The sequence below is a fragment of the Acanthaster planci genome, linkage group LG19 (assembly GCF_054643075.1).
Source record: "Acanthaster planci isolate LZ-2023a linkage group LG19, COTS_SCS, whole genome shotgun sequence".
Classification (NCBI taxonomy): domain Eukaryota; kingdom Metazoa; phylum Echinodermata; class Asteroidea; order Valvatida; family Acanthasteridae; genus Acanthaster; species Acanthaster planci.
The window spans coordinates 8,770,723-8,790,538 of record NC_141795.1 but is presented as its reverse complement, the minus strand read 5'-3'; the positions used below and the strand labels follow the sequence as shown (position 1 = coordinate 8,790,538).

Sequence of the window (19,816 nt, the reverse complement as noted above, 5' to 3'; positions counted from 1 at the left end):
TCCGGGAACTTGACACTCCGGCTCATTTTTCCTGCTGGTAACCTGCCATATCTTTATGCACGATTACGTCAACGGGAGCCTGCGAAGTCAAAACTACGGGAAAACATTCCACACGGGCGGTATCTATGTAAATGTACATTGATATGCATGAAGTTGGGGGTCTCGATTTCGAGAGAGGAGTCATGACGGCACAGAATCTGCGCTTCGTTGCCTTTTTGGGATAAAATTAAGACAATTATTTATGATTTCTAATCATGGAAGTGTTTTTGGCATCGTAGCAACATGTGACTGGAGTGGAGAATGTGTTTGGATCGGAGAAAGAGTGTTAAAGTGGCGTGGGAAAATGACCATGACTGATGACAGTGATTGACGGCGAGACGGAATTTCCTTCGGATCCTGTAATTCACTGGCGCGGCGGAACACTTTGATGTCGGCAGCCAGTATGCTGTTACCTAGAGTCACAAAATCGCGTCCTTATACAGTATTCTGGGACAGTTAGGAGCATCTTACCGGAGCTATGGAGTACTTTGAGTACCCAGAATACGCAGACATAATGGAACTCTTTATAGAGACCCTTACCGGCACCGTTTTTGAGCTTCGGGTGTCGCCGTTCGAAACAGTGATCTCGGTTAAAGCCAAGATTCAAAGATTGGAAGGTATACAAACGAACATTTTGTATAAAGTGTTATTGGATGGAAGATTGAGCTGTTTCAGTGTTGGGGCTGCAGTGTGGTTCTCAGCATGCTCAGGGCTGGTTCATACTCGCTGCGGTTGCATACACGCAGCTCGTAATGTGAATGCCGCATTAGACGTTCATACTTTCACGTTTTCTCAAGTCTCGGCTGTATATCCAACAAAAGTTTAAAAATTTCAATTTGTCCAAATATGCATACATTTGGTGCGTGCCCACTTTCCATTATTTTTACAAACTGCGTGCAAGGGCACACATTTCTATTACGCACTGCACTTTCTTTCACGCTTTGCAGACATCTCAAAATAGACCTTTGCGCTGCATACACATTGAATCCGCAGCGAGTGTGAACCGGCGTTCAGTCATCTGTTGGGTTGCAGATCCATATAAATTTGACCAGTTTGCAAATACACGTCCAGACCAAGTTTTTTTCCTCATTCAAAAGTAGTGGAAGCACCTCACCGAGCAGCAGGTAGGTCAATGGATGCACATACATGTAGGCCTATGTTACAAGCATGTAGGCCCTCTGATGTAAGTGAAAACTGGAGATATGATGACATCTAACTATGAAGGCAAATTAGTCACAACACTAGGGCCTATAGTGGCTTTGTTAAGTTAATTTGTACTACACTTTTGTGTTTCCACTTTGCCTGTTGTGCACCGAAGTGATGAAGTGACTGTCATCATTTTGTGTGGGTTCATTTTCCACAAGCATGTCCAGAATTACTCTGTGAAGTTTATGTTCATGTCTGTGACGAAGTGTTCTAGTATCACCTGCACAGTTTCCTTGTAGTGAGCCAGCCTAGTGGACGTTGTCTACATTGCATTGTGACTAACGTCCAGGGTATAAAGTTCTCCTGTCATAGAGAAATTTTTTCAATTTTTTTTTCTCACATTTTTACCCGGTGGACTTGGCTCAAATGTCATTCAAAAGTACCTTGTATCCGAATTATGGTATGATGTTTTGAAATTACTGAATACACCTGCGGATGATGTATTTGCAGGAAATTTAGGGCAACTGGCTTTCCGTCGTGATTCATGAATGATCTGTGTTCGTCTAGTAGTACGCATTAGTGCATGTAGGAAATACATAGCTACTGACCACCCCTTACATATGCACGGACGATTATTCATGAATCAAGGCAGAAAGCATGGAGTTGTGCTAAATTTCCTGCAAAATACGTCATCCGTGGGCGTATTTATTAATTTCCACACTGCATGTGTTATATGGAATTCGGGATACAAGGCACTTGTGAAGAACATTTGAGCTGTCTCCGCCAGCTAAAAATGTGAGGAAAAACGTTGAAAACAATTTTATTATGGCAGGAGGACTTTATACCCTGGACGTCAGTCGTACTGTAAATGAAAACAACGTCCAACCTGGGCTAGAAGTGAGCCATCTGCTAGGTTGGTCCCGTAAAGCAAAGCTAGATTGAGGATTTCTGTGTTGTGTAATTGATGTTAGGTCTCAAACAGAATGGTGATCACAAAACAGAATTTAGTGGTTGGCAGAGTCATGAAATTTGACCCTGATATTGCGGCAAGTAGGCCTGCTATCAGAGGGTGCTGTTACAGCAGCACTTAAACATTTTCCAACCATTTACCTTGCCCAAATAAAAATGGCTGAGAGTTTGCTCTTGACAATTCATTAGATCGTGGTAGATGGCGGATGAAAAGCTGAAGATGTTCAAAGTTCAGGCACTTTTGTGTCTAGTTTCACCCTCTGACACTGTGATTAAAGACTTTTGGTAGACTTATCTAACACATGACCAGAATTATGTTTCACTTCATGAGAAGTGGTGTACTACACGCAGGGATCCTTGTGGCATACAAAAACTTTGCTACAAGCAGTTCACTGAGACAAGCATGTGAGTATGTGTGACCAAATCAACAGAATGAGTTACATGTACAATTGACCAGAGCCGCTTTTGAAGAAAATGTTAATCAGTGGAAAACCTCAATAATTAGTCAACACGATTCACAACCGGATGCCATGTTGAATGTTTCATCAAAACACAGCGGTTCCATCGCTCATACGTGTACGCGCTCATGTCCAGAGTTTCTGTGGACAAACCAAAGTCTGTCAAGGGTTACAGTTTAAAATGGTTAAGCGCCAACGGCATTCTTGCACGTTGAGACAGATTTTTATCCGCATTGAGCACTGAAAAGTACTTATTCCTCTCCTCATACCCAGGAATCCCCATTAGCCAGCAGCACCTTATATGGCAGTCGGTGGAACTTGAGGATGACTACTGCTTGCATGACTACGGGTATGTTTAAAACATTAATGAAAAGCTCCACTTAATGAACAATTTCCATGTGGTGTCGGGGCTGGTTGCACAAAAAGTGATGACAAACCATGGGCTTTGGTGCATCATCCACAACATAGGATGAACATAGGATGACATCAGTACGGGATGAGTGGAATTAAGAGCAATCAACTTTTTCTGTTTATCACACTGCTAGTTTACTTTGCCAACTGTTTGGCACCTAAGTCAGGGCTCGCGAAATTTAAAAAAATGTAGTTGCCCTTTGGGCAGGGCAGTCTAAAATCTGGTTGCCCGAACTTCATTTTCAGTTGCCCGACAAGGAAGTTTTAGCCACACGTTGTCTCAAAGCTTTCGGTAATTACAGTCATTTTCCTGGTTCCCGATCGCTTGAAATGAACAGGCCTAGGACTATCCACCTTTTTGCTATTGCTCTGCAGCATTACACGCTCAGACGACTTCTTTTTTGAAAGGTAAAATAAAAGTCTTGCTGTACAGATTTTACCCCCAGAAAATTTCAAGAAAAGGAATTCTCGCTAAATTTCCAATTCGCACTTTGACGTTTGTTGATGGTTTGTCAAAAATCACGGGAGCACAAAAAAATCAACACCGGAAAAAATTACAGGTCGGTAGGTCACTCACTACGCAAGATTCCATGAACGTTTTTCCTAGTTTCGGATCGCGCATGCAATTTTGCAAGTAGGCCCTACATGTACCAATGTCATAAACTCAAGTACACGTGCCTAACAGATTTGTACGTGACGTAATGGGTTCGTCAACTTTGCGGCGGGATGGGGGATTTGTGGTCGACGGCTCGCTGAGCAGCAAAGTCAAGTCTATCCATGTTGATGCACTGATATTCTAATATATAAACAAATCCCCTCTAAAACAAGACTTGCTTTACTTGAAAATAGGCTTGTTACAATGGTTTTGGAACTTTTGGCGGAGAAATGGGTTTACGCTTGACTACTTTTTATGTGTAAAGAAATTTTTGAAGCGATCCAGAACTGGCTAAACCGATCCAGAACTAGGAAAAGTGTCGTCGTCACTTTTGTCTATCTTGTAAGATAAATTAAAAGCTCAAATTTTGAAAATATACATGCACAAGGTAGACCTCTGACCCCATTTTATTGGAATTTGATAATTGAGCTGTAATATGACGGAATATAGTTTTAGCGATCCGGAACAAGGAAAACGACTGAATTCAGACACGGCTGCGTTGTTCATGTCAACGATTCGACCACGGTGCACCTATCTGAACGTGTTCAGTCGTGCAACAACGTTAGGATGTCGATCTTTTTTTGCGGTCTTTTTTCAGTGCACGGTGCTGAAACGTCCAGAACGCCGGGCAAAAAAGTGTGTTGCCGAAAACAGGTGTTTGCCTGTCGGGCTGGCAGCCTGGAACATTTTATTGCCCGATAAAATATTTTGGTTGCCCCGGGACATCGGACTACCGATTCCGCGTGCCCTGCCTAAGTTCCATTATTTTGAGTGAAAGAAGAAGTTTTCTCCTTACAGTAGCTAAATGACATATCATTCCTACATTTGCCTATTGGTGCTCACTCCAGTGCGTTTTCATTACAAGAACATGTACCAACACAAAGGCATGAGAGAAGTCCACACCTTAATTTTGGATACAATATCAATTACTGTGTGTCATTTGAGGGCTTGGTAGCTGCTGCAAGGTTGATCATTGACCCATAGGCTTCGCTTGCACTGTACATGTAGTCTAATCAAGGACTTGACCCCCTAGTAAGGGTTGTTCAAACAGAATCATTTGTTAAACCTTGGAGATTAACACTAGTTATTTGCAAAAGAAAAGTCCATGGTAGTGCACAAGTTTCATTGCCATTAGATGATGCTAGGATTTATAAGTTGAAGTGACATATTCAAACTGACTGGTCGTGCACTTTTGAGTGAACCTGTAATTGTTTTTTTGAGAAACGAATTTTTACTCAGTTGGGAGCTTGAAGCCTGCTCAGACATTTTTAGAGTGTTTTTTCGGCCTTTGGGGTGGGGCTTTTTTCAATGTATGACTTCTAAAAGTATTCAATTTTTTTGGCATCTGAAATCACTTTCAATTCTTGCCATGTACACGTACATGTAGGTTGAGGGAAACAGTTTTAGGAACCACACAAAAAAAGTGGACAAGTTTTTATTTTCTGTGTAAATGTACAATGAAAATGACAATAAAAAAGTTCATAAAGGCACAGATAAATAATAAAGTACAGAACATCTACATGTAATTCACAGGGATGATTTGAAGCTTGTTGATATCTGACACCAGTGTTATATATCAAACACGTGCACACAATAGAAGGCAAACACTCAGTGTCAAATGTGTGTTAACAGCGCCAACCATGCACAATGCCAAATGTCAGGGGTCGCATCTTAATTGATCTGTGATGTATTACCTATGCAAAAGAGCCTTTGTCAGCATTAAAGCAAGAGGGCAGCCATTTATCAGGCCTACACATGCACACTGATCAGCATTGGGTAATTTGTCATTCTTTGCACATTCTTCACACATTGTGCAGCAATGTGGGTCGGTGTCATTAGCCCAATTTGTCATGTCTACCCATAATGGAAGACTTCTGGAAGTACGAATATATTCTTAATGTAAAGAGATAAAGAAGAGAAAAGAAGAGAAGAGATAAAGCTTCATAGAGTGGGAATCGGGAAGGTGTACCAAATATCTCCGCAAGATTTAATTTAGGTTAATAAGAAGTGCTGTGGTTTTGATTTGGTTAAATAAATTGTATGTTTGAACACTTTAGGAGGCTTTGCACTGATAAGACAAAGTTGCATTAATCAAGTTTGTTACCTGAAACAATTTGGAGGTGTTGAATATGGAACACAATATTTCTCATTGAATGGTTATTATTTTGTGACAGGTGTGACATTTTTGTAAAAGGCAACAAGATAAAAAATGTTCTGTAATGGAAATGGAACAATATATTTTTGGGTACTACCCGGTACTTGCCCTGCTCTTTTTCATGATCCAGTTAGTTTGTCAAATTTATCAAGGGAATGAATGGTGCATTTTGTTTTTGCTGAGTGTCTGATATCAGTTTTCCTTACCCTTACCTTGCTGTGCTTCAAGTATTATACCAGGACAGTGCTGGTTTTAAAGCAGTTTCTAATAAAATTGTCTCACCCTAAAAGTTTTTCCACCCAAGTAAGATCTTATAGCAAGAACAAAGTTTGTTGATTTCATTTCCCAATAAAATCTCACAGAAATATGTCCATGCGTTACAACACGTAGTTGAACTAGGCAGTCGAGTAAGGAGGTACCGGTGTGCAATTTTCTGCAAATATGGAAATACTGTTTTACATCTCTATCCCATTAACCTGAACCCCTAGGATGTTTAATAAACTCTTGACATGAGAGAATGCAGGAATGTTAAGGGTTAATTTTTCATTTTCTGTTGCAGAATTCCTCCTAGCAGTTCTCTCAAATTAGTGCTGGCCATGAGAGGTGGTCCCATCAACACAAGAAGGAGTAAGTGTCTTGGAGAAGGTGCAATAATTTTTGACCAAACATCCTCAAGTTGCTGTTTTTATACAAATTATGAACTGTTACATTCTTCAGCATGTTTCTGTTCAAATTTATTAACGCTGTGACTTCAACTCAGCTGCTTTATTTGTTGAGTTGGATATAGAAACAGTCATAGTGTCAGTCTAGTATTAAGAACACCCTTTTCTCAACAGAAATGTTTGACCTTCATCAGGTTGCTAAGCACCATTTTTCTTAAACTATGTCTGTTAGTTAAAAGTCTTTGGTTTTTGTTAAGTGTTAATTTAGCATGTGAAATTTCCTGAAGTCACAAGTGTTCATTGTTTAAGACTTTGTAACAGCTTAAGAAATCATTTCTACACCTCAAAGTAAGAACAGCTTTAAAGTGAATGATCTAAGTTCCATGTGATGTTCAAGCCATTCACTGGCCCAATTCAAGGTGTTGTTGAGAAAGCATTAACTCGGGGGAATCTGCCTTGTAAAGCTGCCTTGTAAACCCAAGTGCCTTCCCTTATTCCTTCCTTCTCTTTCCGGCAAGAGATCAAGGCTGCTTGAAAGCAATGGGGTTAAACGGCAAGTAGCCAAGGAGACGTGCATTTAGTTCCTCCTTCTTTTCTTGAGGTCATGCTATTCTCGTCTCATACACTGGTCCTTCTTTTGTCACAGTTCCAATGGAGGATCCTGCCATTCGGGAGATGGCCGAATACATGGAAGCCAACAGGGACGAGATCTGGGAGAAATTACCCGGCAACCGTCAGGTCACTTTGTTGGTGTTTAGGGAAGGGGACCAGTTGAATTTCTTCAGGGTGGTGGACCGAGGTGATGGCACCCTGACTCCACTGTCAGAATCATTGAGGTAAGGACAGGGTGGGTAAGAATTGATTGAAAATCTCAAGCCTTTGAAAATGGGTTTACTTAAGCATAACATAACATTGTGAGAGAAATTTAGCCAGATTTTGCTGTTGCTTGTGTTGTGTAATCACTAAAGTCTTCAAATATTATACCAGAGTCATTGTGTGTAAAAGATACAGGGAAGAAATAAGATAGGGGAATATGATTTGGTCTAATTCTGGTTTGCATATCTTAATTCTTTACCAGATTTCTTTTAGTGCGGTATTTGGTGTATTCAGATACTATAAGGAAAAGATGGAAGAAATACGTGTAGCTTGCAGTAACAGTGTATGTTGTTCAAAAGCTTGAGTTGATCCAAATTAGTAGATGACGACCATTTAACCATTGACCCTTTTCAGGGCCACCTCAAGAGCTACAGGTTTCTAATGCACTGGTCAGTGGAGTCCATTCCCTTTGTTCCCCTCACCTTGGGCTCTTTGGGGGGTGTTTGGGAAAATATTGATTTACCCTTTGTTTGCTGGATCTTGGGATAAGATTAAACTCAGTGGGTAATTGATTGTTTGTAACCTAGCAATCTGGCAGACTTTGTTGTGGGTTCAAAGGCGGTGCATGACTAGGTATTTGCAAGTTGGCCAGCGTAATCGTGCTATTCCATATCAAAAGTAAAGGCAGTACACTTTTGCATTGAGAAAATAATTGGACAATTTTTTGCTCAATTAAATTATATTTGCAAAGACATACTGTACTAGATCAAAAAAGATAGTTAGTTTAGATAAGTTATGGATGTCTTAAAGTGGGATTTTTATTATTAACAGTGAGGTGAAGATGCCAAACTACACTAGTCAAAGTTAAGGACCACTTTTTTTTTCACTCATATTTTTTTCCCAAGCAATGATTGGGCTCTAGTTCGTTCATTTTTTGTTTGTCTAGATGGTGTGCTCATAGAAATAAACAAATTAGAAAATGTTTCAAACCATCAAATGCACATTTTCAACAGTAAAATATCTCATATAAACAAGTATACACAAAATAAAAAGTGGTCCTTAACTTTTTTGAACAGTAATAAGAACAGGAATAGAAATATGTTAAAGTACCAATTTAAACTTTTAGCATAATTTGAATGAGATACGGTTTGAAATATGAATTGTTTCTAATGCACTTATCTTTTAAAAAAATTGTACCAGAAGATTATACATGTACATTTGATTGAATTATGTAGTAAACGTACATGTATATTTGAATATATCATATTTGAAACACTGAAGAGTTGAGGAGGCACATCAAAATGTTTACTTGAAAATTGAGGGTGTTGGTGGAGTTTCCCGTTGTTTTTGGTGGATAACTTTAACAAATGACACCTAGACAACAGCATTTATGTTTATGAGAGCAGAGACCAGTTCTGAAGGTGTGGGATCATCTATAGAGGGCTTGCATGGCAGCCATCATGCAGGCCAAAGCTTTTGTTCCACAGGATATGCACGAAGGAAGTTTTCCGGTGCAACAAAAGAACTGCCCCGCAAGATGATTACATGTACCATCCAAAGCCTCTGCAATAACGCCTCTGCAAATGAAACCTGCACTTGGAAGTCTGTTCACAAAATGACAACATTATCCAGAGATCTTGTTTGTCGAGTTGTGGACAAGTTGCGAATAGGTTCCAGTTTCACCAGAAAGCTGACGATCGAATGTACGTGGATGGCGCTGATGTAATTACAGTTGTGGAGAATATTATCCTGTAACATGGTTTAAATGTTCATCACTGTTTTGTACTGTTTCAGCGGTGCTTCAATGTACAATAACATGTTTGATGAAGAGGAGGAAGAAAGATTGCCCACTCAGGAACAATCCGTTGAAAATGATGTTACTATGAGTAAAATGAAACTCCTCCGTGCAAAGATGGAGACGTTATCAATCGGGAAAAAGGTCAGTCACTGTGTCTTTTCTGCCTGCAGTTTTTTTCTCGTAGTCGCTTTGTACATGTATATTGTGCTCACACACTTGGCAGTTTGTACAACTTTTCCGGCTAAGAAGTGATACCTGATGTAATGGAAAAGGTCATCGGTTGAGTCACTGTATGTGAGCGATGTTCTTGAAGGGAGTGTCGGTTCTCACTGAACTTGTGGTATGTTCTTTCAAGAGCTGATGCGTCTTAGACAGATTATGCGTGTGCTTTTTCTGCAGTCCCCCACCCCCCGCCTTAGCAGTGTGCAGACCTGTTTATCTCAACACAAATCACTTCACAAGGTTTGTCGTGATATCAGTATGTTTGTGTTGGATGCTTGTAAAATTGTCGTAATCCGTGAAATTTTTCTCCTCACAGAAGCATAAAACACCGCATCCACCAACCACTGCTCGACCAAAGAGCACAGCAGTTAGAAGGCGGCTACCTGTTTCCAAGAAGAAATCACCTCCTCTTCTCAATAAGAATAATCCCCTTCCTCCTGTGGGCACACGGAGCGGAGAGATTCGTCATTCCGTAGATGCCAGTGTTAAATTAGACTCTCCTAAAGGGAGCATGGACTGCAGTTCCGTGGGAGGGTCAGCCAGCCGGGTGGAGAGGCGCCTTGGCACCGCGGATAAGCGTCGTAGCCCGGCCCCGCCAGCCTCTTGCCGTGCTCTGGAGTCGCTGACCAGCGCCCGCCTGCACCGGTCCTACACCAACCTAGGCAATATGTTACCCCCCTCCACAGCCACCGTCATGCCGGAGATGCGTCCCAACACCTCTTCCAAGGTTCAACAGGTACTGACGTCCTCCGCTGATGCCCGGGGCAGAGAGCGGAGCGGCATCAAGGCCGAAGCCCGTCTGGTCACGGAGCTCGTTAACCAGGCTAACAGGGACGGCAAAATCAATGATATAGTTTGTGGTGCTCCCAGGGACTTGCATACGGCCAAGGGCAGCGGAAGGACCAGAGCTGCCTCGGGGGCATTAGCCCTCAGCCAGGCCTTGAACACAACGTCATCAGCGCTGAAAAGTACCACCAATGGGGACCGAATTCGGACTCCAGATGGAAGGACAGCTCTAATTGTAAGCACATGCCACAGTAAAACAAAATGTACTATTTTCTGCCCAAGATCATTTAAACTTGAAATCATCAGTGCAGTTTTTCTCATCTTTTTGTTGACATTTAATAGGACAGATGCTTACACTCTCGTGAAAGCTGCACGCACAGCCCAGAATGACAAAGTTGCTTTAACCCTACAAAGGCCGGAGAAAGGAAAATCTCCCCCCCCCCTGTCTTCTTATTTCCCGTTTCTGTTGCTGTGCATTTTCTTCACTAGACTGCCCTCAGGAGTTTTTCGTAGTCTCTTTGCGGTCATTTTTACACCAGTTTTGTGAAAATCGAGCATACCGCTCTCACGCAGCGCCCAGTCAAAAAAAATACACTTTTCTGCTGGCATGTCCAACGCATACAGGTTGGTTCTCCTGTGGCCCTGAACTTCAAATGATCAACCGTGTGTCTGATCAAGTTGAAACTTCGCATTTAAACCAGTAAGGAGTGTCTTTGCACGCCTGCCGAGTTTTTGAAAAATCGGTCCTGGGACAGTTGAGTTTTTAGGGGTTGGAATCCCCTCCTCCAGTTGTGAGATGGTCCAGAAATAATCTGGCTCTTCTAGGGCTAAGCTACAAGTGAAAATATTTTGTTAGCCAGAGCATGATGGTGAAATCTTCATATCAGACTCAAAGGAAATGAATCATGACGTTTAGACACCTATTGATGAAAGGCAGAGCTCCGACAGTAATCAACTGGGCATAGAAAATTTCTCATTGTCACCTTTACAGCCATAGCAAAGATCCTCGCCATGCTGCATTTGAATGGCATTTTGTGGAGCACTTGTACTTATTAATTTTCTGTGTTTTGTTTTTCTACAGTCTGCGCATAGTATACGGGGTAGAATATCGGGAACACGGGACGGAAGGCTTTGTAAGTATGGTATATAGACATTTCGACGAAGGGTTCATATTATACGCACTTGGTTTGGTAACCAAGCCCGACAAAAATATTAAGATTCATTTTAATTCAGTTTTACTCAAAATGCTTTATCAACATGTCCGACAGTTCACTGTATAAAAACGTAGCAAGCATGAAACAATGGCAAGAACACTTTTGTAGACATAAATCTTGGTTGAAAAGAAATGAAAAATACTATCTACCTCTCGAATAGATGTACCTGCATATTGAAATAATCAAATGCTGTGCTTGAAAGAGATGTGTCGTATTTACTAGTATTAGTAGCCAACAGTTATCATTCATGTGAATTGATTGATTGATTGATTGATTGTTATTTCTGTGTTCCCTCAGTATCACCGAGTCACCGGCTTCCACCTGTCAGTAGCAGTAAGCCAACCTCTCTTGCAACTACGAAGAAAAAGACGAGTAAAAGGTGCTCTTTTTGCAACAAGAAAACTGGTCTGGCCACCAGTTACCAATGCAGGTACATTTCAGAATTTAAACGTTTCATTCTCTGTGTTGTGTTATATAAATCCCTAAAAGAAACAATTTTATTATTTTTTTTACCGTACACCAGTGATATTCAGCCAAATTTCAGGAGCAAGGAAAAGGCAGCATGTATGTGTGCTGCCGTCAGTGTGGTGTGTGTAGTGTTGGTTGGGCGGTACTTCACCTGGGCGACTGTTCGCTGACCTGTTCCCGAGGAACAGTTCTGTTTGTTAGCATGTTTACCACGTGCGTGGATCCTCACGTGTGCTTCTGGTGAAATAATAGCAAAAATAGTGACCGGCACATGATAATGAAAAACCAGTGAGAGTTCAGCTCTCGATCATGAAAATGTGTGAGGTGTGGTAACGCTGGCTATTTACCGCTTCGCTGATTAGATCAACACCTGGCAAGAACCTTTTTGAGTGTGACACTGTCACACAGCTAGCCCTCAGTAAAGAAACATCAATCCACCGTAAGGAATGCTTATAACATTGCTCATTTGAGACACATGCCGTGAAAATCCCAAGCAGTGCCTCTCAGGAATACTCCCTTCAGATTGGCTTGTGTAGCTGCATGTTAACATCACTAGATGACTTGCCTAACGGCAAAACCGGAGCTCATCCTACCATCTCCTAACGTCATGGCAGTTCAGTTTCGTTGTCCCTTGATGCTGCTTACATTTGCCAAGGTTAAACGTAGTCACCTGTTTTGATTTTGTTGAATAGAGCAGCAGAAAATGGTATTCACGTTAATCCTCCTTTGGTTTTACAGCACAAATGTACACAAATGCCCACAGTCACTGGTGAGCATGTATTTTCTATATGGAACTCAAACATGCACAGTTTCAGTGTGCACGCAGTTGGTTGTCAGCACAAAATGACCCAGGGTCTTTTGTGCAGTCCTCTTCACTGCATTTGGTTTACTGCACAATTATGCACATGAAACAGTGAAGCACAATTGTTGGGCAGCACAAAAGTGCAATCTGATATTCCTGTGAGGGACTGTTGGTGCAGTGCACAACACAACACAGCTGTGCTTCCTGAGGTGTTTACCAAATGACCCAAAGAGTGACTTCAGCATAGGAGGGATAGTGATAATAACAGAATGCATAAACATAGACAGCAAATTCCACCTAGAAGAGCTGTTTACGGGTAATGAGTAACCGTCCTTGAGAGGGTGATAAGTCATTGTGGAAATATTCACAGGCAAGTGTATTTAACAGATGTGTACGAGTCCCTTACATTGAGACTGTAAGGTCATTTTTCCCCAGTAATTTTTGTAATTAGTGTGCATTAACGAGAGCCAGCTGAGCTCTTTTTTGCGATGCATTGCTCGGGTTGGCACCCAGATGCAAATGGTATCACATGACTGAAACCCGGCGAGGGTTCCCGTGGAGTTGCAAGATTCTTGAAAAGGCCTGTGAACTCATGAGTGGCACTGGTGACTCGTGAGTGATATCTGTCAGGTTGGGTCACAAGTTGCAGTAAAGATTTTCCTACCAGTGACACTTATAGATGTACATAATAGAGTGTTCAGCTCATTCAGTGATTTGTAATTGATTGCAGATGTGGACACAACTTCTGTGCAACCCACCGCTATGCCGAGGCACACCACTGTGGCTACGACTATAAAACTGAAGGACGTAAGATGCTGGAGCAGAGTAACCCACTAGTCAGTGCTCCCAAGCTGCCGAAAATTTAAGGCATTAATTGTTCAATGTTTTTAATGCATACATTACAACATTGCATACATTTCCACATTGCATATATAGCAGAAATAATGCTGGATGACCTATCACTGCAGTAGAGATAGTGTGTGAAACACTGAGATGTGCAAGCAGGGGGAAAGCTAGTGTTGGGAGTGGTGCATCTGTACAGAGTTCATGTGCACTGAAGTGCAGCTGCTTTATGAAGAAGCTCCCTAATTCAAAGTCACATTTAAGTGACTCCTACGGTGTTACTCCCAAAGCGATTTGGGAAAAAGGTCATCCTTAGATGTGTCGTTCACATTCTCGTTTCCGAAGGTTTAGTTGATGGTGCAAAGCTGTGGCTTGGGAAGAATTGACAGGTTTTTGGTCCACAAGTTGATTAGCAAGAACATACACGCCATGGCCCGCCGACCGAATTCCAAACTGTCTCCAAGGAGCAGTGGACCTTTTTCATGCCGTGAACTTTTACCAGAATGTGCGTGCATGTTGGAATGTCCTTGTGGGGAATGTGCTGTGAGGAAGGTGGGTGGTTGAGAACCTTTGAGTGGAGTTGCAGCGACTTTCTGGTTCCCACAATAACTGTCATTTAACACGTGTGCGCCCTGCAGCTTTGTGGAACAAGTACATGCATGTGTGAGATGTTAGTCGAGAAAGGCAGGTACCGCAGAGAGCAGCAGGACACATACCTGGACTTCAGCCGCTGATGAAGTTTCTCCCATAAAACAGTCGGGCAAGGCACTAAAATGTCACCAACACGGGAAAGATGTTCTTGATAATCACAGTACTAATACTTGACACCATGGGGGAAAAATAATTCAAATGTGAGCCTGGGCAAACCTTCAGAAAACTCCAGCTGAATATTTAGGTAGTGTTACCAGAGAATGAGACGGTTGAATGTTGAGCGTTTGCCATCTGAATGCTGCACAGTGTCTCTGCCTCAGTTGATACGGTCGATTCTTAAATTCTTGAAATACTGTACATTGCATTTGTACAGATACAAGTCTATATCAGTACCATATCTTAGCCATGGTTAAGTTTGTATTTTATTGGTTTCCAGTTCTTTATGGCTCGTTACAGCAAATTTTGTCTTAAATCTGGATTGTGATTTTAGAGCAATACATCAGCTATTCCTGGTGATTATTATTTTTTTCTTCTAAATTATAGTCTTCATGTGCTCAAAATGTGTGAGTCTTTGAGCGTTGCATTCAGAATCATGCGGCAAAATTCTAGGCGAGTGGTTTGCATTGAAAGGAAAAACACAGACGATCATTATTTATTGATTTTTTTGTTTCAACAGTTCTGTAGAGAAATTCCATGTGTATGTACATTTGAAAAGTGAACATAAAGGTCAACACGAAGTGTGTTTCAAGGCTAATAATCTAGTGAAGAAAAATATTGTGAAGTTGCCTTTGAATGAATCTTGTATTAAATCGATGACTTTAACAAGTTGGTTGCATTGGCTAGAGCAAAAAGCCACAAATGCGGTTCTTTCTGGTTGAATCAGTCACTCTTATTTCAGCAATTTTGGAAATACCCTGTGCTCTGAATTGTCAATAAGTATGTGAGAGGCAGAAACGAAAGTTTATGAGTGTAAAAGGGGGGGCGGGGTGAATCTTGGCACCACTTTGTGCGGGCCGTTTAGAAACAGTTTCAGATTGTGCGAATTGAACGTTTAAAGTGCTGGCTATCTATGTATGAAAAGCTCAACATTATATCATGTCCATTTGGAGATTCAGTTTCCCATCAAAGGCCCTTGTCATGACAAATGCCTGGTTCTGTTTGGTGCAGAAATTGCATATTGGTACTTTGTTTTTCCAGTGACAAGTGTCAGAAGTATTTTTCTGAATGCAAATAGCTTGTCAGTTTATTTCATGTTATTCAGCAATCTTAGAATTTTTTATGAAGTTGTGTTGTTTTACTCCATTAAACATATACGAGTACATGTACATGTATACTTGTATCACAGAATTTACATTTTACAAGTAGAGGTGCGCCGTCACAAAAATTGATCTTGATTTTTCTCCTTAAATATGAAAACGAGGAAAAATTGTTCCTTTTAAAACAAATTTTGAACTATTTCAATTTTAAATTGAATAAAAGCAAAGCCTTTTTACTTGAGCATTGTGTTCACTTTGTCAATCGTGACCACTTCTCTACACAAGGGTGTTCTCATTCATTTGGATTGCCTGCTGATGACAGCATATAATTGGTATTTCATCCATCTCAGAAAGGATGCTGCAGAATGTAAAAACATCCTAGTGAGCATCAGGCTGTGATTTACGTCAATTTCTGAGATACACGGGCAGCAATTATATTGAATTTGTGAATCCTACCCGTTCCTCGGGTTTTTAAATGTTAGCGAAGCTTGGGGATTTGGGGTTGTCAGGGTTGACAAAAATTATTGACTCGAAATTAAGCCCTGGGTGTTGGGATCGGCCAGCCCGCAAACTTCGGCTGCTGAGACCTGCTTATCATGGAGCAGTGTTTTCTGCTTCGCTTGTGGACGTCTGCCAGAGCCGTGCTTGTCATCACTGTGGTACTGCTATGTCGCCCTCTCTCGTGAAGCTGTGTCCATTATACTAAAACGTTGCCAGGCCTAACTTGTGTCATCGAGCACAGCACGTAAAAGACAAGGAGCGCGCCCAAACTTTGCAGAAAAACTTGTGCCAGTAAAGGCTCACATGTAAAGATTTTTACTGTGTCACTTAAAGTAACAACGATATAAAGGACTGTTCCTGTGATAGATATCCAGCCATATATCATAAATCGATGTGGAATGAGGCCCCAACTGGGAGGGTAGGACGGGTGGGCAAGGCGGGCGATAAGTGAAACTTGAAGCTTTGCCGTTTGCCATATTCCAAATTACATGTAAATACAAAGTGTAGTCTCCGTCTTGTCTTAGTTTGACTCTCGAGCTATATAATTAACCTTCAAGATGTTTGCAGTTTGTAACAGCAAGGGACCAAATTCACACAAAGTGAAGACCAAACCAATCGAAACAAGGAAACGACCGTCACCGTGCTGGTGGGGCCACAAGTCAAGATTTTTTTCAGTCAGTCAAAACCCCTCCTTATTTAATTTCTATTTGTTTTTCCGCAGCTTTCGGACTTTTCCCGGTCCCCCAAGAAACTTTTCAAATTGAAACGTCAAATGTTAATATACGTTGCTTGTTGGTTTGTTAGACAAAGTATTTCTCTTACACTTGCGAAGCATTACAAACTCTGTGACCTTCTCTAGCCTCCAGTCTTTGGTCAAGTGGGGATCCAGACCCAAACTTTCGGGGGGAGGAGCAATTTTTTGAGGGGGGTGTTTGTGGAAATATTTTCCTGTAAGCTTTTATGGTCTTTCTGAGGAGTGAGGCTACAGTTTGGGCTTTTGGCACACTTTTGGTATGAAGTGAAATTCGCCTCTTTTCATTTTTGAAAACATAAACATTGCCCCCGGTAATTTTTATATGACTTCGCCTAGGAATTAAAATGCCCAACAGATCACTCGAAGCAGTTTAAATTTGTTTGAAGTCGAACACTTTGGACTGGGAACACTTATTTTGGCGTGTTTTTCACCCAAACCGCGACGCTATTTTGTGTGATTTCGCAATGCCGCACACTAGCTTTTATTGCACATCATCAGCCGTAGCCAGCCAAGTAATAACTTAGACTGGGTAAGGCCTTCCGAAGTTTGCATTCTATGGCTATGGCTCTGGTGTTTTTGCTTTTAGTGCGCCGTGTGATGTGAATAGCCGTAGCCGTACACAACAATATTTTGTCAGCCATTTCGTTGGAACTGAATGTGAAAACAATGACATCATCATCATCATCAAAAAACGTACGTCATGCATGGTGGTCGTGTGCCCGCTTATACTAGTCATACATATCCCACGTACGTTGTGTGTCTGCTGCTCATTTGAGTGACATTCGTGATCTGCGATCACAGTTAGAAGCTTACTTGCACTCTTGATACACATTTACTAAGGGTTGGATTGTTTTACGCTGTAGGCCTAGTAGGTGAGTATTTTCCATCTTATTTTTAATTCGCCTTAGTCATGTTAGTTAGACCATGGAGGTTCCTTCCTCCATGGCCCTAGGCGTAGGGCCTACCTATTTTCTCACTTGTCTTGGTTTCGCATATTTCATATCGAGATGGGAATCCTAGACCGAGTAGGCCTAATTTGGATCCCATTTTGACATGGTCGGGTGCCTACTTTCGCCCGACTATGTCCAAATGTTAGACATGTTAGAAAAGGGCGATTCGTAGGGACCAGGGTTCAAATTACTTTGACCACTGATGCCGACTTCGTAGAGTTTTACTTTAGGCTGGTCCGAATCATGAAAATTACGCATGAGTCTCTGCTGGGTGGCTGCGGCCATTTCCCATAAAGTCATGTGTAAATTCCAGCTGTAGCCAAGTGATTCGGACATGGCCGTAGCCTCGTCTGAGGGCCTGACCTGCTACATGTATGAGTACAAAGACTGGCAGTGGCAATGGGGTAGCGTGGATGATCCGGGAGTTTTGCAAAATGGCAGGTAGCAACCGATGAAAACAACCACAATGAACGCATGCGTACGCACTGATCAAAGAAATGATTGTGTAATCGATCCTCTGACTGGCTGGTGCCATGCATACGTCACCATGGTTGCTGTTTTCATCGGTTACTACCAGCCATTTTGCGAGAGTCCTGGATGTCTGCACTGCTTCATAAGATTCATCTAAATAATTATAGCATATAATTATAGGGACAGTTACATCACTTCTCTCAAATCATGGATGGATTTTAATACCCTAGTCTGCCTAGAGCAACAAGGAAAATCAGTCAATTAGTCATGCTCAATAAGATTTTGAATAGCATTGTTGATGTACATGTACAAGAAGAGGCTTTTGTCACTACAAACATATGATCATCTTGGGGACACAAGCAGAAATTAAACCAACTATATGCCAAGACGAGTGCCTTTAGCACGGACAATAATCAAGGATTGGAATAGTCTCCCATCTAGTATTGTTGAATTTGCAGAAACATCACATGCAACTTTAGAGCTGAACTTTTTAAATTGTTTTGTGCTTGAAAATAAGCTACCGAAGGTGAATGCTGGTCAACTCGTACACATGCCAACTCGTGCGCCGACCATCTCCTACGCCGACCAACTTGTACGCTAACCAACTCGTACGCCGTGTAGTTGCATGCGTAGTTTAGTTCATACAAGCCCGATCATGTGCTAGGAATTAGTTTGGCTTTCTGCAAATGTACAAAAAACAGAAGTTTCTTTGATGCACAAGATATATGAAGCGAGAGTTTCAGAGAAAAATTTTACATGTAGTTTTCTTTCCAAGCGACCTGGACCCCCAAAAAACTGAACAGGGATATTAATTTTTTTTGTAAATCTTTTTCTTGAGATTTTTGGGTGGTAAATACAATTTATTTATTTTTTTTTTGGGGGGGGAGGAGTGTGGCTCCTAGAAGAGCCTTTATTTCTGTACTGCAGCAAGAAAGTATCTCTTTTGAAAATGTGTGGCCCTGAAGAGGGCTGTTGGGGTTTGTGTTCTTGGGTTCTTCAAACGGCTGGACCGTACAGATGGCTTAAAGCAGAGAGAAGCCCTGATGCCTTGAGGTCACCGCTCATGTAACTCACCCATAGCTAAATTACACGCCCCTGCATCTGCCTGGCACTCCTCCGCTGGTTGTGGCACATCTTGGATTCTCTGACGAGAACCATCTGGATGCTGACTACTTTGGCCTCTGCATGTAGAAGGGGGATGATCTGGTATAGGTGCAATCCAGATCTTCCGGTCTTGACATTCAGTTTCCGGTGCCACCCTTCAACATCGTTGTTGGTCAGATGCTATGGTTGAAGATCGACCAGTGTTTCGGTGGCCAAAAGCTGCTGTTGATCCCGGAATCTTGGACGTACTCGAACAGCTGGCTAAGGAGGGGTCTGGTGACTTTGTTCTTGAGCTTGATGAAGGAGGTCTGGACATGTTCATGTGGTAGGAATGGAAGAGCCATCAGTTTCCAGATGACATGTTGCACAGCAGGATCTGATGTGTAGGGGAGTGCTAAGCCAAGGCACTGACACTTTCTCCAGATTGCTTGGGTCTAGTGGTAAAAGCACTCTGGAATGTGACGATCAGGGAAAATAGCTCGAAGTGCCGACAACAGTCCGGACTCGAGACAGTCCGGACTGGTCAGTGTACAAGTTTGTTGATGTGTGAGTTGGTCAGTGTACGAGTTGGCTTGCGTACAAGTTGGCTTGTGTATGAGTTGGCATGCGTACGAGTTGACCAATCCACATACGAGTTGGTCGGTGTACGAGTTGGCATGCATACAAGTTGACGTGTTCCCCCAAA

The 19,816-nt window shown here is 41.9% G+C and overlaps 1 protein-coding gene across 1 annotated transcript; it reads left to right on the top strand.

Annotated features, from left to right (window-relative positions):
* The first annotated feature begins 99 nt into the window (after nt 1–99).
* LOC110990154 (AN1-type zinc finger protein 4-like) lies at nt 100–15,592 on the top strand. The gene is made up of 9 exons (XM_022255011.2): nt 100–656; nt 2,886–2,961; nt 6,393–6,460; nt 7,142–7,331; nt 9,106–9,250; nt 9,648–10,352; nt 11,199–11,250; nt 11,629–11,761; nt 13,332–15,592. The coding sequence occupies exons 1-9, from the start codon at nt 518–520 to the stop codon at nt 13,465–13,467; spliced, it is 1,644 nt and encodes a 547-aa protein (XP_022110703.1). The 5' UTR covers nt 100–517; the 3' UTR covers nt 13,468–15,592.
* Nucleotides 15,593–19,816: the final 4,224 nt, after the last annotated feature.

What these genes read in the sequence shown, in the direction of transcription:
- LOC110990154 (XM_022255011.2), top strand. Translation starts at nt 518, where the DNA reads ATGGAGTACTTTGAGTACCCAGAATACGCAGACATAATGGAACTCTTT. An exon ending in TCCCATCAACACAAGAAGGA is followed by an intron (nt 6,461 to 7,141) that starts GTAAGTGTCTTG and finishes CTTTTGTCACAG; the next exon opens with TTCCAATGGAGGATCCTGCC. An exon ending in CCACTGTCAGAATCATTGAG is followed by an intron (nt 7,332 to 9,105) that starts GTAAGGACAGGG and finishes GTACTGTTTCAG; the next exon opens with CGGTGCTTCAATGTACAATA.